The 24,805-nt window shown below is 42.8% G+C and overlaps 2 protein-coding genes across 5 annotated transcripts in view; one reads left to right on the forward strand and one right to left on the reverse strand.

Annotated features, from left to right (window-relative positions):
* LOC308131759 (transcription initiation factor TFIID subunit 4) overlaps positions 1-19,643 on the forward strand; it is a gene marked incomplete at its 5' end in the record, with an annotated part of 102,025 nt that extends 82,382 nt beyond the window's left edge. The window contains one exon of the mRNA XM_080498592.1: positions 17,992-19,643. Within this exon, the coding sequence (XP_080354718.1) occupies positions 17,992-18,165 (174 nt within the window). The 3' untranslated portion in view covers positions 18,166-19,643. The remainder of the gene's footprint in view (positions 1-17,991) is intronic.
* A 1,341-nt stretch (positions 19,644-20,984) lies between these two features.
* kctd15b (potassium channel tetramerization domain containing 15b) overlaps positions 20,985-24,805 on the reverse strand; it is a gene marked incomplete at its 5' end in the record, with an annotated part of 32,151 nt that continues 28,330 nt past the window's right edge. For all 4 annotated transcript variants that reach the window (XM_080494556.1, XM_080494555.1, XM_080494554.1 and 1 more), the window contains one exon: positions 20,985-24,503. In XM_080494556.1, the coding sequence (XP_080350682.1) occupies positions 24,345-24,503 (159 nt within the window). In that variant the 3' untranslated portion in view covers positions 20,985-24,344. The remainder of the gene's footprint in view (positions 24,504-24,805) is intronic.

Consider the following 24,805-nt stretch of genomic DNA (forward strand, 5'->3'; position numbering starts at 1 on the left):
CTCGGAGGACTTCGACCAACCAGGCTGTTTGGTTAAGAAGGAGACGGCCCAACTGAACACAGCATAGAGGCGACAGCGTGAAGGGAAACACTCGCTCCTCCTCCTCCTCCTCCTCCTCCTCCTCCTGGTCGCTCCCCCTCCGCCCCGTCTCTGCCCAGAGTCTGCTGGGGTTAGTACTTGGTTAAAAAGTCATGCCTGCTTTGCCGGTATGGAACTAAAATATACTGTACCGACTACAGATCCCTGCAGTTTTGTACCACCACATTCCTCCTTCTCCCGTCTTCCTTCAGACCTCACACAATGTAGAAGACAACTCACGCAACTATGTTCTTCTTACCTCCCTCAAACATGCAGAGCGCTTTTCGTTAAACCCATAGCATGCATTGACATTAACCCCTGATTAGCTGTTGCGTTCATTTATTTATTTCACCAGGAAAGTAGTTCAGGGTGGAATCCGAAGTAGAATGCTATGACTTTAGCATGACTTACATCAGGATGTAATGAAGCATAAGGATTCTTGTGTGGGTTCCCTCTCGCTACGTACTACATAAATATGATTAAAGAGGGCACTGAGAGGCTGCTATTGGTTTCATAATGTCAAGAAGATTGTATTGTTAGTTTGACTTTACGTCTCAAGGCAATTCTGCATTTCCAGTGAGGACACAAAGGAGAGAGTTGAGGCTTCAGAATGGTTACAGGGGTTCCTTGGCCAGATGCCATATGTTCTTAGAGCTTTAACACAGTGCACTTTGCCAACTTTCCCTTCCCCTACACAATGAAGAGTGCTGTGGTACCCACCAGGAGTTTTTGCACTGTGGGTTAAAGCATTTAAAATGCAGCTATAGAATTAGCATGAAACGATAAATACATTTTTTTTTTGCTTCAATTATAACATATACAGTTGTTTTTTTTCCATTCCAATTGAGCTCAACAGTAAATAGTAAAATGCCTCCCGCAAACCACTTGTGTTACTCACGGACTTCAGCTCGCGATTGCATTAACTTTACTTTAAATATAATGTAAGATAGCTGATAGAGTCGCGCACGATGTTAATGTGTAACAATGTTACTTTTTTATTAACATCTCATAAGTCTTGAAATTACGCAATAGCATATTGTGTGTGGACTATAGACCAGAGTTGGCGAAGTTAAAGTAGTTTGAATCAGTCATGTATGAACCAGACACGTTGAATATGGTATCGGCAGGAAATAGATCAGATCTAAATCACTCAATATAGAGTAAATACATATCAACATGAATGATGAGGGGGGAAAAACACAACAGCCTATAATGTGGCTACTTTTATCAAGGCTAAAGATCAATGTGACTGTTCCAACATACTTAATATAACAAATCTAATAGGTAACTATGTAGCTGATATGATCATCAAATTGACTTTCACAGCTTTAACCAATAAGTAATCTTTTATGTCAAAAGTTGTGTCATGTGGTAAAGTAATTAGCTGACCTCTTCTTTTTGTCCAAAATCACTTTTTCTCAGAGTGAGCCAATCTGACCACGTCTTCATAATGCCATCAATGCCTTTGATTATCATTGTTACAGATGCTGAGAGTTTTCATGGAGAGAGTGAAAACATTTATCTCCAGGGTAAGTCATCACTGAAGTAATCCAGATAGCCTGGCTGTCTGCACCACATTTTATTGCCGTCTTGCAATCTGGAGTTGAAACAAAAAGAAAAATCAAGAATTTATTAAAGCTTAAGGATCATTCCTTTAGTGACCATGAACTCTGTGCTGCTGTGTGTACACTCACTAGTAGCTTCTGAGGATTTGTTAAGGCGTAGGACATTTTACGTTATTTTCACGGGAGAGATAGTAATAGGAGGAAGACGAGATAATGCAGTACCTGGAATAGTCGGTACAATATTTTACCGGCAAACCCTGGATTCTTTAAATGTTGTATTACATGGACACCGACCAGCAGCCTAGTGCGCACACACACACACATACACACACACACACACACACACACACCTTTTTATGGTAGATGAACAGGTGGCAACTGGCAACCTATAGGATGTAAAGGATCAAGCACATTTGTATTGATGCCACCACAAATATTAAAGTATTAAAGTAAATTAGTTAATTCTCAGGTCAGAACAGTTAATCAAGCAGGTTGGTTTAAATGCGCTTGTCGTAGTGAATGTGATCTGTTTAACTTGTGTGTTTGCTTGTGTCGATCGTCCTCAGCCGTCAGTTGTGGGTGTGACATGGAGTTATGTTTTTCCTCTCTTTACACAAGGTTCTCCATGCTTTTCATCGCTTTTGTAAAGCGTTTATGCAGGTAGTTACATGGGAAATGGGTTATCTTGTTTGTAAAATTAGCTTCTGGGAGCAGGTTTGAGACCATTTGTGACGCTGTCATATAATTTAAAGGTTTGATGTGGAAAAAAAAAATACTCTCTCACTTGTGCGAGAGTGTCACGGCGCGCTGTCTTCGTCTCTTTAAAGATCCGTCTTGAAAATAATCACAGATGATCACGGTTGTGTTTGTGCCGCTGAGGAGCTACTTCAATGGATTGCGGCCTGCATATTTTGTCTGTGTGCAACCAGCCGAGTCACACCAATACAATGATCCAGCCGGCTAAAGACATTCATCAGATGACTTCAGCCGTCCTTGTGAATACACATTCAACAGATTGCTTTGGAATAAGTGGATGCAGAGACATTGTGATGCTGCTTTTTCTACATGTACACAAATATGCACTTGTGTTAACACTGTAATCTCCTTATTTAGATAAGAACTTCCTATGTATCCATATTTATGGCAAAGTAGTGATCCCCCCCTCATTCCTGCCTTTAAAACTTTGCCCTGAAATAATGGTTAAATATACAGTTTTGACAACAAAGTTGAGCCCCGGGCACTTTAAAGATACCCATCTTAAAGAAATTAATTACCTCCCTTGTTAATCTTGATATAATTAAATTTCTGAAGAATGAAATTTACTGCATCCCCCCCCCACCCGTCCTCTCCGCCTCGCTGCTATGGAGGCGGACAGATAATGGCTGGCTCTCTAGCTAGCCTGCTGGCCAGGGACGTGGGGACAGCCTAACATCGTGGGCCCCCATGCTGTGCTACACCGCACTGTGCAAACCCACTCTGCTCATCCTACGCCTTCACCACTCACAGGGGTAGGGAGAGAAAACGCCTCAGACGCGGCTCCTCCACCCGGCGACTGCTTGAGTTGCCTTCATCCTGGAGGAGACGGAGGCTCTGGCCTCCAGTCACTCGCTCTCAACGTGTAATAATTTTGTCGAACAACTCAAGAATATCAGAATGTGGGAGCTGCTAATGAAGTTGTCAACACGGAGCCTCTGAAATGTACATGGTGGAGCCCCGGAGAGACCGGAGAGCTCTTTTTTTTTGTTGAGGCTCATGTGAGAAACTCCTGTTCCTCTGTGTGACGTACTGTCTTGATTTATAGGACTTCTTGTAAAACTGTTAGATTCAACCCCGGTTGTTCTGTGCAGTTATGTTACAAGGTAGCCGGCCGCTCATTGTTATATTGTCGCTGTGCGTTTGACTTTATCTTTCCTTTGACTTTAAGTTTCTTGTCAGCTGTCAAGGTTTGATCCCGGTGAATGATGGAAGAAAACCGCTGGAAAAGATTTTCCAGGAGCAGCTGAGGATGGAGAGGAGGGGGCAGCAGGAAGGCGGAGTGGTGGTGTTATGTATGGAGTCGGCAAAATACTGCAGCTAGATGGCAGAAATGCCAGCACAGAGAGGAGTTTGAGTTTTTCAGAGTCTGATTCAGGCCTTTTTGCTGAGGAGGTGTGCATCACGGATCCTCTCTTTGCTGTTTCTAACTTCATGCTAAATAATTGAACATCACATTTTGATTCACTGCATATTAGCAAATCCCCAGCGTTGTGCATTTTCAATATCACACGCAGTTTTTTTTCTTTGTCTAACTTGCAGACACACATTCACCTTAGTCGTATATGTAATCAGTAATGTATGTATGACAATTCCATTAGAAATTAACCTCAAACATATACATTTGAAAACACTGTGTTTCAGTGGGGCAGGCTGCTAAACGTGTTGGACAATTTAAATCACCTAATCTAAAGTGAAAAGGAGGACAAAACAAGGGATCGACTGTGGCTCAGCTCTTACAGCTGTTTATCCTCCAGTCTGATCGGCAGAGTGACCCTTCAATTGCTCCCACTGGTGGTTGAGCACCTTCCATGGCAGCCATTGCTGTGGCGATGTGTTACTTTTCAAAACGTGAGCAAAGGGTGCTTTTATTTATGCATGTCAGAATAAATCATTTTTACTGCTATAACCAGGTCTTTATCAAATTTTATGGAGGTAGGATGTCTGAAAGCAATAAAAATCACCCAAATTATATACAATTTAATTGATATTTCTGCCAGTCGGGGTTTTTACAAATGACAGACATGCATTTATGATATCAGATCCTTGGTCCTGATGACAAAATGTTTTGTACTTTAATGACATAATGTTTCCAAAATGTATGAAAATAAAATAAATATAAATGTATATTCTATATATATATATATATGTGTGTGTGTGTATATATATATATAAATATATATATATGTGTGTGTGTGTGTATATATATATATATATATATATATATATATATATATATAGAGAGAGAGAGAGAGAGAGAGAGAGAGAGAGAGAGAGAGAGAGAGAGAGAGAGAGAGAGAGAGAGAGAGAGAGAGAGAGAGAGAGAGAGATAGATAGATAGATAGATAGATAGATAGATAGATAGATAGATAGATAGATAGATAGATAGATAAAAATAATTGTCAGAAATAAATAATGAATAATAATGGAGATAATCAATGAAAAACTGGAGTTATTTAAGACATTTGAGAATGCTGCGACTCACAGGTTATTCATCTCTCAGTTATCCATTGTTATTCTTTTTTTTTTTACAGCACTCATGTACTTATGTTGAAGTTTGACATACAAAGTGCTAATAGGAACTTCGTACCGACTTCATATGAATGCACCTTCTGCTCAGTTCAATCGTCAGGCGGGAGGAAACGCTTATTCAACACAAATGTCAAAATGCAATATAACACTTTAGAAAGACAAAATGGATCAAGATATTACATCATTACAAAAGTGAACATTTTACTCAATATATCCTACTTGGTGATCAGTCTGTGTAGATGTTTGATTAAAAGGGTGTTGTGTAGACGTCTGCAGTTATTCGAAACCAATTCAAAGTACAAAAGTGGTCTCTCCAAAGGTGCACGGCTCACTTGGCCTTCATTTTATATTTGAATCTTTTTGTGCAGCAGCAGTGTATTCCAAGTGTCTTTCATCATCTCAACGTAATGGTGGACTCATGTGAGTTTTATTTACTGTGTTTCTATACTATATATTGGTTACGGGATTTGCTCAACAGATAGGAAAATGCATTTTTGGGGGCAAAATTCTGCATTTTAGGTGGAAATACTGCAATATTACTCAATTCAGTGATTGGAACTGGCAAATTAAGCATAGGGTACGTTAACTTGTACTTGGTCTCTACAAAGTAGCACATCCCTCACTTTAATTCAACCCGTAACTTGTTTTGGTGAGTGAGGTGGAATTTTCTAATGATTGTGGTTAAATTCATACACACGGCAGCTGAATATATTTTTGACTGTTTTTATGTAGTTTAGAATTGACGTGATCATTCGCCCCTGAAAGCCATGGCTGTTAACCACCCCCATTATTCATTTCTCTGAGGTTTTCTGACTACAGGCCTCAGAAGCGCCTCATTCTCTGCTTCCCATGGGACCGGGTCCTGTTTCAACTTACACTTACACATGAGCCACCCTCTTAACCCGCACCAGCCACCAGCTACTTTACATGACAGACACAATCCATGCAAATGACTGTCACATCTATTCCGACTCCCATTCCATCCTTCATTCTGAGGGCCATTTATTGCATTGTTTTTGTTAAAATATGTTTGTGATGCAGTGTCCTCTATTTTGTCTTTTAACAGGAAAACAGAACGTCTAAAATTAGCTTCAGAAAATGGTGTGAGAACAAACAAGGCGATCCATTAGCGAGGATGGGTTATTGGCTGACTTGCCTCTTCTCATGGCGGCCCATTAAAAGTGGTAATGTCTGCCTGCAGCAGTGCCTGGGGAAGAAGAAGGAGGCCATGGAAGGCATATTTCACATGCATCAGACACTGGAATTAAATAGACCAATGTTCCCTAAAAAGACTGAAGTACATCTCTTTCTGATGTGCGTCCCGGGCAAAAATTCATTGATCTTAGAATGTCCCTTGGCAATTATAAAATATTAAATCCAAGTCGCACTTTTCGGCTCAGCTTAATTTTTTTTCCCCCTCGCTTTCCACTGCTTTCCATTTGACCAATTTGAAAAAAAAAAAAGAAGTTAGAAATGGATGGCCGTGAAAAAACGACACTGATAATAAAGACCGGGCCCACTTTCAGATATCCTTTGTTATGTTTCGGTATTGTTTTTGCAGAACATCTCAGATCGTTAAATGAAATGAGGTCCCAGCCTCCAATGTCTCTCATTACACCACGAGAGCTGTTTTCTCCAGGAGCGCCAGTGACTGGGACTGGAGCACGCGGGGGAGTGGAATTTGTGTGACATCGTTCTTTCTGAGCACAAGGTCCTCGGAGCCGCCGATGCCGGTTTCAGCACACTGGGGATGACAAATATTTGTCAGCTGCTTTCCATTAGGTCCGTGGCCCCGGTGCTTTGCCTCCCTGGCCCCGTCGTGTCCCTCGGAGATTACAGGAGGCGTTGGCGGTTAATTGCCCAAATCATTAAATTTTACATATATCTCAATAAATATAATCAGCCAGCTGTTTGACAAGGTACACAGTTCATTAAGTCCCCTTGCTTGTTTGTCGTTTCCCTAATTAAGATTTAGAATCGATCATTGGGTGTGTAATGTACAGTGCTGCCCGACGTGCACAGGGAACCTCTGTGCTCAGACGAAAGAAAGAATGGCATCCGCTTACTAAAGCTTTACCATTTAGCACACTGACTGCAATGGGAATTAGACATCCTGTGCTAATTAGGGAGGCCAATTAACTGTGAAATTCAGGCATTTTTGACAAATAATCTCAGCAGAATTCATGCCCCACCATACACATGGATGTTCTCTGTCCTGAATGGAGAGAGGATAAAGGCTGCTGGCTCTCGTGCCGTTTATGCTTGTGCTCCTGCTGGTGTTGCTGGAAAGGCTGTGTGCTCCTGATGGCGTTCCAACCCATTGTTTATATCCCGCAGTATCCCAGAGATATTTCTTTTTTTTTTTCAGTGTGTTAATGCTGTATTCTATTTTAAATGTAATTAATATGCAACTCTTTCACACAATCCCTTTAGAGTCGAATGAAAATCATTCTACTGTGATTGTTGATTGTGAGCCAGTCTCTTTTGATTTTCTTCTCTCAAGCCAGAATAAAGTTACTGCAGTTTGACATGTTTTGCAGCGCTTGACCCCTATTTTCTCTTCCTCAAACGAAGCATGGGCATCACCAGAGAACCTCAATGTTTCTGTGCCTCTCATTATGCTTTTGATTCATGATCACATGTATTTTTTAGACTGCATAAATTATGTATTTGTTGGACTAATGAACGTCCTCCACTCATAGAACTTCGGGGAGGAGTTTTGGGTCGCCGAATATGGCCTCTTAACACCCCAGATCAGTATTGTGATTACATTATTGTGGCAGTCCTAAGTGATGAGATGTGACTTTAAGCTCTGGAAGAAAAGAAAAATAGCCCGGCTGGCCTCTTGGATACATTTTTACACACACGTAGCACAAGGTCCAGAGTGGCACAGAAAGTAAACATGCCTCCTGGGCTGGCCTGTGTCACTACACACCACTGCTCCGTTGTGTGTTTGCATATAGTTCTGGACCGAGGTCACTGCACATGTGTGGTCTGACTTGCTGACAACTATAAAACAGGCCCCTGCTGCTTTTATTACCTGTTTGGCCATTTGAAATAGCTTTGTTCCTACACGGCGTAGACACAGTTACTCGCACTGGCATTTTTCGGTCTGTTCCTGTAGCATCTAATAGGAAAGCGCCATTACGCCATGGAAGGCAATGGCTCTAGGTGTGTGCTGAAGCTGTTTGGATACGAGGCAGCGCCAGAGGTGTGTTTGCTGGGCGCCGGTGGGCATCTCCTGAAGCCGCCCGCCTCAGGTGCAGGAAGAATTGAGTACTTCCTTTTACAAGATGTGTAATTATTATGGCAGACAAGGGTGTGGGTTTAAACCAAGTCAATATGTAGATAAGCTCTATATACACATGCACGCACACAGCTGCTTGGAAAATGATGCGCTTGTATGTGGTTTAAAGCAGGTTGCCAAAATGCTGTGCAGGTAGGAAGGAAGCCTTCTGGGTCTGCGGAAGACGAATCTGATGGGAGGAATGAGGCCTCCAGGAAAGTGCCTGCAAAACTATAATGAGAAACTCTTTAACTGAGTCCAATTTTTTTTGGTTGCTGCACTGCCTTTCATTTTTAACCCCCTCTCAATTGACAGTGTATTTTAATGTTTTAAGTCTTGAATTGCCAAACACATTTGTGGAAACAATCCACTTTGCTGCCTACAGAAGAACTAGTGGAAGTACTCTATAAAGTAGGGTATTGTTTTAAAGTTGCATGAACATCATAAATGCCCAAAATGGTGCAAAAAAAACACTCTTCTCAGCCTGGCAGCTTGTTGGATCAAAAACAATGACACTGGGGGTCACGAGCGTGTTCGCACAGGCACTCTATTAAAGTTTCGGTTCGGCTTTCTGGGACATCTATATAAAACATGAAACTCTGCTCTTTCCCCAGAAGAGCCTAGATTTTAATCAGACCTGCTCTTCAGACAGCCCCCTTTTTCCCTGCCGCTCACACTTTTGCAAGCGCCACATCAGGTGCGCGGGGACCAGTGTCAGCGACGCTGCAAAGGAGCCTGTGATGGCTAAATGATGTCAAAAATGGCCCCATTAATGTCAATTTGAGATCAAGGGCCATTTTGCGAGCGCCAACTCCCGATATAAATGTGCTTTCTCATCTCTTCCATCTGCATATCTTCTGTGGGCCCCCTCAGTGCGTTTCTTTTCTTGTAAGTGAAATGTGTCAGTACTCATATGAGGATTTATGCGAAGACTGACACTTCGGCGCACGGCACGTGTCTGCGGCGCAACGAGAACCATCACACGGTGCCTCCGCTAGTTCCCAAGTCAGTGTCTGTTACCGCAGCTATTCGGTACTATTGGTACTATTTTGCTAGCCAAGTCACTTCCCTAATTAGGCCATTTGCAGGATGCGTTCTTCTTAGTCTGGTCATTTGCGTTCGATGCCACTCTGAACTGATTGGCTTTTGTTAACTGGTTGTTCCTATTTGTAACGTTTCGCAAAAGACATCAAAGGGTGGACAACGAGCCTCATTTGGCAACTTCTCCCCAGCTATCCATCGGCTGCAAAACACCCCGGTGCCTCGATTATTAACTCAGTCACCACCCTCTCATTCAACTTGAATTAAAAATTTAAAACCGGCAGAAATGACAGTGCCACACCATTGAAAGTAAAGTGTGTAAAACCAACAAGGGCTCATTAGCGAGCAGTTCTGAAGACAAGCATTCTGACTAGAGACTCATTACACTTCTCCTATTTTAACTCTAATTGGGTTCATTTTATATATGAAACGCCTTGAATATTTAATGGTGAAAAAGTTCTACTTCTGATACTTTATATAGCCAAAGATACTTGGCCCGTGTTAATTGTCCAGGTTATCGGGCCAGCTGTTTCACCGGCTTTTAGTCGCTTTCGTTTTCTCTGTGAAAATTGTGAAAGAAAAGGATTTAATGCTTTTTTTTCCAGTGGATTATTGATTGGCTTATGATCTTCAGACAAATAAGGACATAATTAGCTATTCACAACAACAGCAAACGCATCATGTTATACTTGCTGCTTCTCTGCTGGTGTACTGTTCTCGTTGTAGACAATAAGGCTTTACAATCATTTGATTGATAATAAATTGTGGACAAGATTTTATTACGAAACAATCGTAAATGGTTTTACCAAGTTTAGCTGCAAAGACCCACCGAATAAAGCCTTTGTAGTATTTAACAAGTTGTTCAGCTAGCCAAGCTTAGAGCATTTTAATTAAACAGATTAAAAACAATGTTATGTTTTTCTTTTCCTTTCCTCTAGTTGCCTTCACACAATCTTTTGTTTCTCTCAGGTTTAAAAGAGCGAGAGTGAGAGAGGAAGAGAGAGGGGGGGGGAAACAAAAGCAAGACTGTGTTTCCAGGCAGGAAAGTTTGAAGTTCTTTGTTTGGAAGCAAGGTTCCGGGTGCAGCAGACTCTTTAGCTTGGTGACCCTGTGACTGTCTTCTGAGGAATTGTGTGAGCGGCCCTGCAGACTAGTGCTCCAGGGTCGGCTTTCATCTTAGCGGTAACCTGTGGACTTTGAAACTCAGGGCTATGGAATTGCAGCTTTGTCAGTACACTACTAATTAGAAAATTCCTGACCTCGAGCAAGATGTTTTAATTATGTGTTGTGTCAACGAGTTTGCAGATTTAATCCACCGTTGATACACACTCAAGTGTGCAAACTGTGTCGCACATTGTAGTAGATCAAGTGGAATGGAGCAGGAGGCTTCTTTTTTTTTTCTTCTTCTTCTTCTCCATCTTTCTCTTCCCTGTGCAACCTTACGCCTTCTCCTGCACTGTGTTTGTTAAGAGCCATCACATGCTTAAGTAGCCAAATTAGACGTGGAGTTAATGTGTTAGCTCGTGAAAAAGCTGGTCTGATTTGCCTTGGTTTGTGGGAGGCTGAACAATGTGACAGTATTGTGCTGGGTGTGAGCTCTCTGTTGCAGTGAGTCAGTGTGAGGGAAGGCAGGAAGGGGTTAAACAGAAATTGAGCGGGGATGCTGGGGGCAGCAGTGCTGCAGAACATAGCAGTGTTCGTGCGAAGGCAAGTCATTTCCCGAAACACTGCAGACACATGGCCTGCGGCGCTCTAAAACCTTTGGAGACCAAAATGGCTTGCAGGAGTTAGAAGTAATAAGGTGTTTTTTTGCCTTCTTTCTCCTTGACTGAAATTCTGCACGGTTGCTATGCATTGCCATGGAGCTGTGTAGCTGTTTTTATGGTTTATGTGGGTATTAAGATGCTCTGCAACTGGCCATTTTTGAGATTTGTTGTTGTTTAGTTGTGAAGCAAATGGAAGTTGTTTGTTTTGGAAGTAATTCCCTCATTTTTTTTCACCATGATCAGAATGCTAGACCTCACTCGCCCTCCTTTGTATTTCCTCTTTTATTCTCTCAGTTTTTCTTTTTGCTGTTCACAAAATGACAAATTAACAAAAGCCTGTACGAGCCAAGAAAAAAACAGATAGAGCAAGTGTGTTTTACTCGCCTCCTTGTTTTGCTTTTTTTTTTTCTTTCTTTTAAAGTGACAACGGCAGCCTCCAGTTCAGCATTTTTACAGTGAGAGGGAAACCTGTGATAGGAACAAAGGCCATCTGTGTCGATGCATGGACATAAAGCTGCAGTATTAGTCCATCCTGACCTCTGTGATTATCGGCAGACTGAACCAAAACCCTTTTCATCCTTCTCCCCTGATTCTGTTAATCTTAGCTGCGTCGTGTGCTTCAAAGAAGAGCCCGGGCTTATAATCTGGGTATGTACATCTGCGAATTATTATTCTAATTCTTTATACGTTTATTAGAGCTGAATAAACTCCACATCAAATACATCACTCGGGCAATGTCAGAAAGCCCGGGGCAAATCAGCCGACATCTGTTAACTCTTTCAAAATGGCCTCATCCAGCATGTCTGTGGGCGTAGAGGAGCGAGAAAAAGGAGAGGCAAGAGAGGAGGAGAGAGAAAGTCTCTGTTGCTGATTAATGGCGGCCGTAGGAGAGGCGTTTCAGGCCGAGTGTAGAGATGAAGCGAGGCTGCACTCCCACGGCTGGGCTACAAAACTGTAAACACTGTGGAGGGACGAGGCAGCGTTCCCCGACCAAAATGCGGCATGGAGGAGAACATGTGGGAAAGCTTTGCTTCTTGGCACATAGTCAATCAACCAGGCAGCCAGTCAGTCAGTCCTTCAGTCAGTAAATTAGTCAGCCAGTGAGTCAGTCAGGCCCTCCGCCAGTCAGCCAAAGCAGCCCGGCCTTTAGTTAAGGATGTCAGTCAGCAAACCTGTGAGTCCTTCACTCAGTCAGTCGTAATGAGAGCAGGGCCACCAGGGGCACTGCGATCCTCTTTACAGGACCCACTGGCCCACTGCTCTTATCAAACACAACTGGACTCTTGAGTCATGACTAGCTACCAAGGAATAAAACTCACCGGTATTCCTGCTAACTTTCTTCTCGTCTCTAACTTTAAAGTAAACAACACCTGCTTCAGCTTTTGATTCGCCACTTTGTTCATTTTGTCAACAGTCGGTCTCTCTTGTGCTATATACATGTCCTCTTTGCCTGAAGCGTAGACATCAGAGTTTAAACCGATATTTTTTTTCCGGGATCAAAGTAATAAAAACAATAGAGTAATGTTGCATCGTGAACAGCTTATCTGTTTCTCAACCAACATGGGGCTGGTCTTCCTCCTTTTAATGTGAATGCTGAGCAATGTTTTCCCACAGTCCGCTGCTGTTTCAGGTAAAACACAGTATGTTAACTGGTGTGTTGTCACATACCGGTACATGCAGTACAGCCCCCCCCCCCCCACCGTCTGCAACTTCTCCTGTGAAGGGAGGAGTGCTGAGACAGCGGGATGGACTACGTGGGGCCGAGCAGCTCTGTGTGCCTGGCAAAGTGGGCCATTAACCCACCGCCCTGAGGTGTGACCTGGGCCAAATCCAATATTGGCTCCGGCATCAAGGCACAGGTGCCACTCAGGGTTCAAAGCCACAGATCAGCAAGAAACCCCACCAGCACTGCTGTTTCACCCCCTTTCCTTTTCTTAAACAATAAAGGAGTGAATGTAAATTCAGGCTCAGACAGCTCCATGTACCAGTGCTGCCACTACTGCCACTGCACAAACGGAGGTGAGGGGGCGGGGGCATACATTATTGATCAAAAGTAAATTTAGCATAATTGGAATTAATTTCACTTCTTTCAAGGATGAGTTGAATAGTGCTGGTCAATGAAAGTGTGAGAACATGAAAGTGTAACCTGGTGGCTTTGTCCCTCTATTCAAATATTATAGGATATTTTATGTATCCTTGATTATCACAGCCTATGATTAACTGTCTAAGTGCCGTCTGTACCAGCTGCAGCATACTGTATGTCTACAGTTCTCACACAGAACAAAATTGATTTTAACTGAGAATAGATTGAAGGACGGCTGATATTTTTTTTACAGATAAATCCTCTAAACTTGATTTCTTTGCTAAATGTATTAGTAGTGTTGTGTAAGTTCTCTAAAATAAGTAGTTTAGAATTAAAAAGAGCTTCACTTCACAAGTTTAGAAAGCAACTCGTTTGTTTCTTTTAAGTGCTTCCTTTGACTAAGCCTCTTTTGTAAATGTGCACATGAGTGTATTGTTGTATTACGGTGACTCATTAGCTGAACTGACAGCATGTGTGGGTCGGTCTGATGACTGATTCTCTCCTTAAGTTCAACCGAAGTTCCATCAGTTAGTTGGAAAAACAGGCTCTCTAATCTAAATGTTTGCTCTTTCTTCAAAGATCAGCGTACTAATTACAGGAGGAAGCGGCAAAGAAAAAATAAACAGGCCAAATGAACTACCAACATGCAGACACTTCTTACAAAAATGAAGCTGCTAATTTCGGGCTCTTAATAGACCAAAGTTGTGTGGATATGGGCTCATGTCAGTTACAGTGTGAAATCCTTCATGCTACTGTTTTCGCTCAGGATTAAGGAAGCACCCCTCCTCCAGTAAACTGGAGTTTAGTGCAATAGCAATGGGGAGATTTGGCTTTGGAAAACACAAATGGCAAACAGTCTCCAAAACAGTGCTGCTGTTTAATCTACATGAGAACAGTAAGAACCCACTGACACTTCAGTGAGACTTCGATATCTGTTATATTTCCTCAACATTTTGCAACATCCAGCGATCCAGGTCCTATCATATTATCTGTAGTCCTAACTATTATATGTGGCACACTGGATATTTTCTTTACAATTTTTCCTTTTAGAAATCCAGACTGCTGGACTCAATAATCCAAAACGATGATGCTTTAGTTTCAGCATGAGTAATCCATGTATGGGGTCTTATCAGAGACCTCTAAAATGTGTAAAGCAATGTTTAGACAAGCAGATCATGATGTCTTGATAAACATCCTATTCATAACAAGCAATCTATCTTATAGAAGAAAATATGCTGATGTTGTAACGTCGCCAATATTGAAGATTATTGGATGTGACTATAGATCTTATGTGAATTTTATATCCCTAATGATTGACTAATGTAAAAATAATATACGGTATACAGTCCGCCAACGTGTGCTGATTTCATGCTATTGCTCTCCACATAGTGATCGGTGTGAGTTGTCGTCAACACAAACAGACTCAGGCTCTCTTGTTTCTGCTTTTGTATTCGTACATGAATGTTCCGGAAACCACAAGAAGTGAAATACTTGGAAATAATGTGTCTGGCCTGTTGGCATGTCGTCATGTCAGTCAACGGTTCCTGAAGACCAGAGCCAGCAGAGAGGCCCGGTTACACATGAACTTTATAGCCTCTCCTCTCCTCTCCTCTCCTCTCCTCTCCTCTCCTCTCCTCTCCTGTCCTCTCCTCTCCTCTCCTCTCCTCAGGTTGTATTCGCTGCACTCTGTCCCCAGCTCCAAACAAGTCAAATGTCTGAAGAGATGTATCGAAGTATCCCTGCGCGTTCTGTACGATGGATATGTCATATGACATAATGCCTCGGAGCGCCCATCACAGATAAAATGACAGATGCTGTTTTTTGCCTCATGGATCTTTCTTGGCCAAGCTGATTTTGAGACTTTCCTTTTCGCTCTTCCCTCCTCTCTCTCTCTCTTTCCTGCTTTTTCTCTTCTGCTCACATTTTTCTTTCATCCACCATGACCTTACAAAGCCTGCCATTTTGTTGTTGTTGGTTTTTTTTTAATAGATTTACAAACACAATTACCATGTAATTGCCGGCGACAAGGAAAGCGTGGTCGTTGATGTCTTGCTCTTCCTTTTTAACTGACACTCAGCCATCTGCTTTGTTTGGCGCCTGGTGTTCACTCCGCCCAGTCCCTCTCCTTACCCACAACACGATTTCCTGCACGCACGGGTTAGGGGAGTCGATCTCCATAGATACTGACAACAACATCCTGGTGTTTGGGCGGTTGGGATTCGTCATGTGGAGGGCACGTAACGGCAGGGGGAAGATTTGATGCCGTGATGAGAGGATTCCTGGACGAGGGGCTGACCTTTCTGCCTCAATCTCGATCACATAAGGTTGCCCCTCTCCCCGAGGGAAATGAGCCATTCTGGGAGCCGCATCGCTCTACCTGGGCACTGATGTCTGGCTAATGCCCGCCCTCCTCTCCACCCTCGCCCCGCTGTAGCCACGACACCACCCCGCCACTGACGGCCTGCCTGTGGCTACTCCGCTCCATCCGTCCAGGTGGATGGATGGCTTTGATTGGTAAAATCTGTGGCCCTGTCGCCGGCCTTGCCGGTGAGTGGCAGTAATTGGCATGTCAGTAGGCAGGCCCATCTTTCACATGTGGTCAGCTATGATTGACCTGATTAGGCCAGGGTTGCTCCCCTAAAGTGAGGCTCTGGCGTGCCCGAGGGCTCCGAAGAGCTGGCCGTACCCACTTGCCCCGGCGGCCCGGTGACGTTAGATATGGTTGAGGTAAGTTGGCAGGAACGGTGGCCTGGACAGCCTCACTCATCATGCAGCGTCCGGGGGTCAGAGAGTGTACTGGGAGAAATTTGAGACGAGGCATCGCCATACAGCGCTACACAAACACAAGCCTATGAAAGAAGGTGGTGCTGGAGGGAGTTTGGTTTGGTCCTTGTAAATTCATACCCATCATGTGTTTGCAATTAAGACCTGTCTGTACTGTGTGTTTACAGAGTGGTGCAATCAATGTAATTGTGAGAGGGTGTTCCCAACTGAAATGTCTGTCTTATTTCTCTCTGCCTGGGTTCAAGTGGGCACTTGCTGGATTTGTTTCCCAGTGTTTCTCATTTCCAAATGTAAATGCATCTCTTGATTTGTATCAGCCTCTGTATACACTCCCCTTTCTTTTTATCGTTCTCATTTTTCCTGGATCAAATACAAACAACAAGGGCTCCGTTTCAGAGTGGGGACGTCAGCTCAGATCTATGTCAGCGGCGTTGTTTGTTTAGAGGGAAAGTCTCTTCATATCCAGGGCCACGTAAAGAGCCGTAAAACACGCAGAAATTAAAATGTTGGTTTTCCTGCCTTCTTTCTGTCCTGCGACCGTTTTTCTCGGCTTCTTGTCTCTCGATTTTTCCAGATCGCTCGTGTGCACCTGAAGATCTGGACGTTATTAGCGTGTCTGTTTGATCTCATTCATGCGCTGCAACTGGGATTATTTTTCCTAATTGGAGGTGTGGACTCGGCTCAAGGCCATAACATTCCTTACCATTGATACTGTCAATGTGTTTGCCATTCAGCAGTGATTACTTCACTCAGTCAATGGAAAACAGTATTGCGTCTTTCTAACTCTATTGTGTTTCACCATGGAAACTTGAAACTATGACAGAGACAAAGATATTCCCTTTGACTGAAAGAAAAGGAGGCAAATATCCTCAAAAGGAGGAAGAGAACTCAGGTTTTCCAGCAGCAGCAGCAACATAGGCCTGAGGACAGCGAGGGTTGAAGTTCGCAGTAGACTTTGACATTATTGATAAGCACTGTTTATTTAATCAAGTGCGTTTGCCAGCTGAAAGCTGAATATTCCCTCCTGTCCCTTATTAGCAGTGGGATTCCTACACAGCTTTGGAAAAGTATGGAAAATCAGTTTCATCGTCTCCATGTCTGGAGGAACTTAAGAACTGGACAGAAACAAACCTCTGCAGCTTCAGCACCGCCGTGCCAAACAACTTGCTAAAATGAGGACCATAAGAAAGCATATTTTCCTCATTCCTTGTCCTAATGGAGTATCCTATCATCATAATCACTGATGTGAATGTTTGTCGTTTTCTCATGAAGTATTGATAGATGCTACGAGATAATAACTGAAGAGATCAGTTCATGTTATGAGGAAAGTAAAGGACTGTACTAGATTTGACTGCCCATACTACACATTTATTAGACAAGAATATACGGAAAACCCCTGAGATCATCTCATGGTGCCAAGAAAGTAAAGTGAAAACATGCATGACTTTCCACGAGTTGGATAGTAAGAGTTTGAATGTTCTCCTCTGGAGTGTAGGTTTTTTTTTTCTTTGGGTACTCCAGCTTCCTCCCACAATATGACCATGTGTTATGCGTGTAGAATAGAATAGAATAGAATAGAATAGAATAGAATAGGAAACTCTTCACAGAACAGAAATGACATTTATTTTATATCAATAACCATTGGAGGACTGTCCATGTTGTTGACACATCTTAAGGTACGAATGACACTGTCAGTCAAAATGAAAGACAAGCAGCTTCTGGAGGCAGTCATTCCTCTTTAAGAGTCCCTGGAAGTACCTGATCCAAAAACACTTACAATTTCATCAGTGCACATGATGTTGTCATACCTACAGTCATATTTGTATTATGTTTGTTGTTGTGTTTGTGACATTGGTGGAAAAGCTGTTAAAGCTCCTGTTCAAACTCTGCTCCACACTTTCACAGCTGGACACTCCAGGCAAATCCACCTATACAAACAAAGAGAGCAGATTGAATCAATTATACGTGAGAGAAATCCACTGTTTCTGTGACGATTGTACTCTTGAAGATTTCTTCACAGTTTGAATTTGTGATTGTTTTCCAGCTTTACCGTCCACTGACGTTCCCGACAGTGAATAACGTCTCCCTCTCCGTTGTCTCCAGGTGTCCGGCAGCACGGCGGGCTCCCCGGCCAGCTCCTCCGCCCCGTCCACGTCGTCGCGCCAGTACACGCGGCAGCGCATCACTCGCGTCAACCTCAGGGACTTAATTTTTTACATGGAGCAGGAGAAAGAGACCGCCCACTCCCTCCTGCTTTACCGCGCCCTGCTCAAGTAGCCCCTGCTCTGCTCAGCGCTCACCTCAACGTCCTCCTCCTCCTCCTCCTCCTCCTCTTCCTCCCTCTCCTTCCCAGCCACGTGCCTTCAGATCAGGTCCAATGTTTCAATTCCGTGTCTCCATTTGTACTGTAGTGATGTTTGATGTAGCTTTTAATAAGAAGAAAGAGATCAGAGAGAGATAAAGAGAGAGCAAGAGAGAGAAAAACGACAAAAATAAAAGTTGTTCTGTGTCTTCTCCACTTAGCGTCCCGGTGTGTAGTTAGACCGTTGGGTTTAAAGGCCATATCTTATTGTTTGTGTGGAAGTTGGATTTGTTGGTGGAACCATGTGTTCGTGTGACTCAACCTGACCCAGAACTTGCTCCATGTGAGCCGGGTTTTACTATTTATTTGACTTTGTTGACAGAAAATTCATTGAACCACTCTAACAGTAAGGATTACCTTTCGTTAAGAGAATTGTATTCACACCTCGATACAGTAAACTCCACGAGCCATTTGTTGAACATAGTTCAATGAATGTAGTGTAGCCGAACTTAATAAGCGAGACTTTACACATTTCTAGTTGTCATTTCGACACTCAGATTCCAAATAACAGCATCATGTTGGATTTGCTCACCGTATGTGTAAATAGTTCTTCTGGAATTATTTTACGGCATGTATATTTTTAATCACATGTAAGCTTCGTAAGAAAAGGAATAATCCATGTGTCGATATTATGAAACCAGATGTTTTGTAAAACCATGTGTTTTGAACGAGTCAGATTGATTCTGTAGAGTGTTGTTATACGGCCGACTCCTCCTCACCCCACTGCAAAGGTCATTGAGCAAACCCACAGTCCACCCGACGTTACGTGTGGCCAGTTTCTGATCGGTCGCCACTCTCCAGCGATTCAGTATTTCTGTTTTGGATTTTTTTTTTTTTTTTATGTTTATATTTCTGAACAGCACATAATGTGAAAGTTGGGTTTTTTGTTGTTTTTTTGTTCTGTTTTCAGAAAGTTTCTCGCACTTGTTAGAAGGTAAGTTTGAGGAGGATTGGTGCAGACAGACATTCCTTCTTCCTTCACTCTCAATGCATTACTGATGTTTCAGAAACACCACATGAGCTGAAGAGGCGCCGCCTCCACCTTCGCCACACACAATCTGATTATGACTGAAAAGACAAATCCGTCTTGCCACGTAGCACTTATACCATGTTTTGTATTTGGACTTTAAAATGAGACATTGCAGCTATCATGTAAAGTTTAACTGTTGATGGAAGCGGTTATATGATTCCAGCCTAAAACTGATCTCCATTTGGTTTGGTGTCTCTCTGCGTTACTGATTGAAAGAGCTACAGGACAAACACACCTGCTCTTTAAACGTCTTGCTTTTTTTTTTTTTTTGCCTTGTTACTGTTATTTTCCACAAAATCCTGCTTGTATTATGGTATATTGTCCTTTATGGTTTTTTTTGTTTGTTTTTTTATATATATAAAACTAAATATCTTGGCCTCTATGCAGCTTTTCTTGTCATATAGAAATTTATTTAAATATGAGTGACATTTGAAAAACAATAGTTGTGCATTGTAAATTTTAACAGCACTTTTTTTAATATCTATTTTACTTGACAACTCAAAGCTGTCACTGTATAATAGTGAAGAAAAAAAACTTTTAAATAAACGGTATTGCCAATTTCTTTCAAACACTTATTTTTAATGATTAATATATTTTCCTTTTTTTTCTTCTTTTGTTAAGGATTGGCTTTTACGCTCAACATGTTTTGGTAAATCTTTTCTCCAAATACTGCATTTTAATAACAAGCACAACAGTACCTATTGTCATTTCAGATGATTTTATTAATGGTTTCTATGGTTTTATGGTGATTTCACAGGAGGACATTTCTACTACCACCACTACAGCTTTCTAGCCAAAACCGTAGGACAAATATTCCTGATGTAAACTGATGGGGTTAATAACATTTCAATGTACGGATGATTTGTAAATATTGTTTACAAGACTATGTGTTTATTAGAACCACGTTATTTTTGGTAAACTCTTGTACATATCTTGAAAAATTCCTGTTTGTGTGAGAAAAAAAATCAATACTTATGTATTTGTACCTATTTTGTAAAGGAATAAAAAAAAAAAAGCTGTTTACTAAACTGAGTTGATGCCATCAATTTATATGCCTGTAGGTAGGAGTCTGTGTAAGAATTAGGAAGATAAATCTGCCTCTGAGATGACTCCATAACTAAGCAATGTGCTGCCCTCCCTTTGCTCGTCTGAAGGAAGACTAAGCTACGTTACGTTCTTGCGAGACATTTTTACCAAAGTCAACCTCTAATTCTGCCGGCTTCATTTCCATTTCTAACGTTGCACATGCTAAGTACAAACTGAGTCAAGCGCTGCTGCTCAACTATATAAAGTCCCCCTAGGTTTCTGCTAATTAAGCAGAAGCATTTTTGAAACGACCAAATCGTTTAACTGGGTGCAAAATATTGGGGTTTGGGAACATATTGGAGTTTTTTTTTTTTTTTTTTTTTTTTCCCTTCGTCTTCTTTCCTTTTTGAGATCTCGGCCTCTCCCTCAGTCCCTCCGGAGACTTTACCCTGCCGATCCAGATTTAGCCCCGAAGACGACCTCTCCCCCTCCCTCTTTTACAGAAATGGATGTGCATGCAGTCGGCTGGTGAGATTTATCAGGTTTCATCGGTTCAGTTCGGGGACAGAGTTCAACCCACCGCATACATCACCGGCACACGTACGAGTTCCTTTCAAATCCCTGTCGTCTTGTTCCTTTTTAATAGAAGCAAATGAAAGCACCCGCGAGACACGCCAGTTATACAGTACATCCTTTTTATTATCGCAAATATGCAAGAAAAGTCAAATGGAGACACTGTAAATGAACACATGCCCTTTAATACCACAGTCTAATTGTTTTAAACACTTTAAATAATATACATTTGCACCTTATTATACCCTTTGAAATGTTTTAATCCATATGTACACAATGTAATGCTTTGAATTCTTTTCATTTTCTTCCATGAGGAGGACTGAGGGTGTCTCTTTAAAAATGTGAGGTGTCCCATTAAAACCCAAAGTCCTGATAATTCAATATACAATAACTGTACAAGTGACCTGCCTCGGAGGTGGAGTGATTGCCATGTGGGACTGGCTGAACACTGACCTGTACCTTCATCTGAAAGGAGGGCGACATGTTGAAACACGCCTGCAGTTTCCAGTCCTGTCAAGTTCGTCTAGCTCTGCAGTTAACCTGCCATTTATACGCTGAGTCAGAACAGGGGACGCCTCACGGTTCGGTCGTTGGAGCCACAGCAAAACATTACCAGATTCTTACTGTTTACAAGTGAGAATGGTCTTTTTTTTTTAACCACAAAAGCTCTTGGAGGTTGTCGAAAGCTTATTATATGCTTTGAAAATGCCACAACAGATAGAAAAACATGCCCCCTGTGCATCATCCCTGGAAAAAAAAAAAGTTGCTCTTGCAGCTTTAGGTCTCTGTGCACAAATCACCTCTGTCCCAAAGAAACGAGTTTCCACCACTCAAATCAAAGATCTGTGGATCGGCAGCAGAGCGAAGTGGCCCGGCTGCACAGCACGGTATGTTCGGCTCCTGCTTTTGACTCATCAGTTTGGTCTTGGTGGCCGTGTGGTCCAGCAAGCTGTGGCATATGAGGGCATTCGGGGAAAAGAAATGGGGTGCAGGGTAAAGGGGGGGGGTATGACACAGCAGCAGGGGGCAAAAACTTGAGTTTCTACTGGCACCACGGAGCTGGGAGCCTTCGGGAAGGCGGAGGGGGGTGAGGAGCGCTGCGAAGATCCCAACATGCCCCGGCACATGAAAGGCCTGGTTGACCATTCCCTTTGAGGCGACTGGATGTAAAGGCGCAGGCCACTGGCAGGTCAGAACAAAGATAGGCTTGATTGTGAGGAGGGACCCCCTCTCCCTCCTTCCCTCTGGGAAAGAGGACGCCGGACTTGAAGTTACACTAATTCCGCCGAACCAATCTTTTGCCACTCATTGGCCTTGTTTAATCAACGGCGTCCCAACACAGCACATCATCTATGAGGACAACATGGTCAGAAAACTACCAGCCATTTCTTTTAATGGGCAAACCCTGTTTATCTCAAACAACTGTCAGCACCCAAAGATCAGAATGGGCTTCTTCTTCTTCTTTTTTTTTTACCCCCTCTCTCGTCTTTTGCAATGGAAGAAACAGCATCAGTAAGTTACACACAAATATAAAGCGTGAAAACTTGGCCTTTCTTGTTTCTGTCTTTGATCCAGAAATGTTGAGAATAAGACCAAAAGAATGAGAGCGGGACAGAGTAAATGCCGCCCACTCGCCTCTTTGTGAATAGCGTGCTGATCCTGGGAGTGCAGTTCACTTTGGGTTCTGCCATGTACACATGTGAGGAGGCCGTTGAAATAATCTTGGCTTAGAAGTGACAATATTGAAACAGAGACTTTGTCTCGCGCACTCGGTCTGAAGGTACTGCGAGCAGCTCTCAACAAAACTGTCAAGACTGGAAGCCTGGAGGATCAAATGTTGGTACCCTTCACACAGTTCTGAAGAATGCAATGCGTCTCCTTTTGTAATAAACTGCAAAAAAGAACAAATCTGTATTTGTACAATCAACAAGATAAGCACCTTGTCTGCTTTGGTACCTGCGACTGTTTGTTCAGTTGTAAGTTTTGGAATAGTTGAATGGCACAGTCTGCGAAAATAGCTCGAGTTCACACAAGTGTTCAGAGGGAACAGGGCAGGGCGGCTCTGTAAGAAATGTGCAAAAAAAAACATTTAAAGTACATCTCTGGCTGATCACGAGACATACTGGTAAACGTCAGCCCCTCCCCCCCCTAACGTTGGTCCTCAAGTCTTTAACATTCTATCTCACCAAAACTGCAATTCACTAAGAGCTTGTGCAATTTTTCGACCTTGATTTAAGATTTACAAACGCTCTTAAAACTTGTGCTAAAACAATGGGTTTGTGCTCACGTGACAGAATCCGATCATAGATATGTTTTTGATAAGCGGTAATTCTGGAGCACTTTTTTTTTTTTTTTTAATGTGTGCTACACATTTGACTATAAACAATGTTGAAACATCCAGGTTTTCTTCCATTCGCGTTTGAACAATGGAGGTTGTTTTTTTTTTTTTCAGGCTCTGAATGCATTGCCAGTCAGATCGCTTTAGCCACATAGCCTGCAGACATCTGAGTTTCTGCAGCTACTGCCAAGAAACGCTCCCTCACAAGCTCTCAAAGCCTAATGAATACAATGTTCATACATCCTTCATATTGGAGAAAAAAAAAAAAAGAGACATTAAAAATAATCCTATTAATAATAATTGTTTACACCATGTCATGATAAGAACAGCAAAAGGAGCAAGAAGAACATACTTTCGAAACAACAATGAAAAACTGTAATAAACAATCAGTTTGGCAAACGATGCTGTGTCCGACATCTGTAGCCCGGCCTGTGGGGTGAGGGGTCGCGGGGAGGCAGTGGGGTTTGGTTTAGGGGCCATTTTTAGGGGGGGGGGGGGGGGACTCACGGGGTTCGATTATGTCCCCCTCTTGTCATCCTTGAACACATCCGGTCTGCCAACGCTTCCTTGTCCTTACAGCAGGCCACACTTGTCACCAAGTCAGAGGAATTGTTGGTCTAACGCGCACACAGAACTGGACCCCCCCCTCGAGAGGGATAGATAGGAGTGGATACAGTTCAAGAAGGGGGCAGCTGTCTCCCTCTTAAAGGTTCAGGGAACCTTCTCATTTGGGGGTGGGGTGGGGGGGGGGGGGGGTGTCAATCAGTCAGTTTTGCTAAAAGGGTGAGCTGTGAGCTGCTGCATCCATTTGACGTTGATGCCTCCGTCAGAGTGCCAGATTCTTTGGGTGTTATTACTCATAATCAAAAACTTTTGTTGAAGATTTTTTTTTGTTTTTGTTTTGCTTTTTGTTCCTTTGTTTGGTACTACATTCCCCTTAAGAGTTCTGCAGAGCCGGCGAGGACAACAAGCCTCCGCTAATACTTCGGTATGTCGATGGTGGTTGTGGTCCTGTTTGGGCAGGAAGGTGGGGGAGGGGGGGTGGGAGGGTGAGGGTGGGGGTTGGGGTGGGAGTGAGAAGATATAGGGAGTATAAAGGAGTGGAGGGTGTCGACAGTTCCTCAGCTCTAGTCCAGGGGTTCCTGTTTTATCCTGATGGGTGTGTTGATGGAGAGACTCCGCCGGTCCTCGCGACACAAGACATACTCGCTGAACTGGGATGAGTCCACGCCGCCTCCGCATGACGCCGCCACGCTGAACCCTTTCTGGAAAAGACGCTCCAGAACCTGCAGAGAGGGCAGAGGAAGAAAAGGCGTTCAAGTCTGCCACCGGCAAGACGTTTACGAGTAGGCAAACCCATGAGATAGCATCACCCTGATTCCCTCGGAAAAAAAAAAAAAATGGTGTTTAGATTGTTGAAGAAAACAGACTTTATTGAAACTGTCACAAAAGTTTATTTAATATTCACCCTTCAACACTAGTTTTATCATTTTTAAAGCCTAAATCCAATCGCCAGAGGGAAAAAGCTTAAGTAAGGCTAAAAACACAATACATGAGCGGTCATGAGGTCAACATTGCCACCAGAGCT

Source organism: Blennius ocellaris, assembly GCF_963422515.1.
Source record: "Blennius ocellaris genome assembly, chromosome: 1".
NCBI lineage: Eukaryota > Metazoa > Chordata > Actinopteri > Blenniiformes > Blenniidae > Blennius > Blennius ocellaris.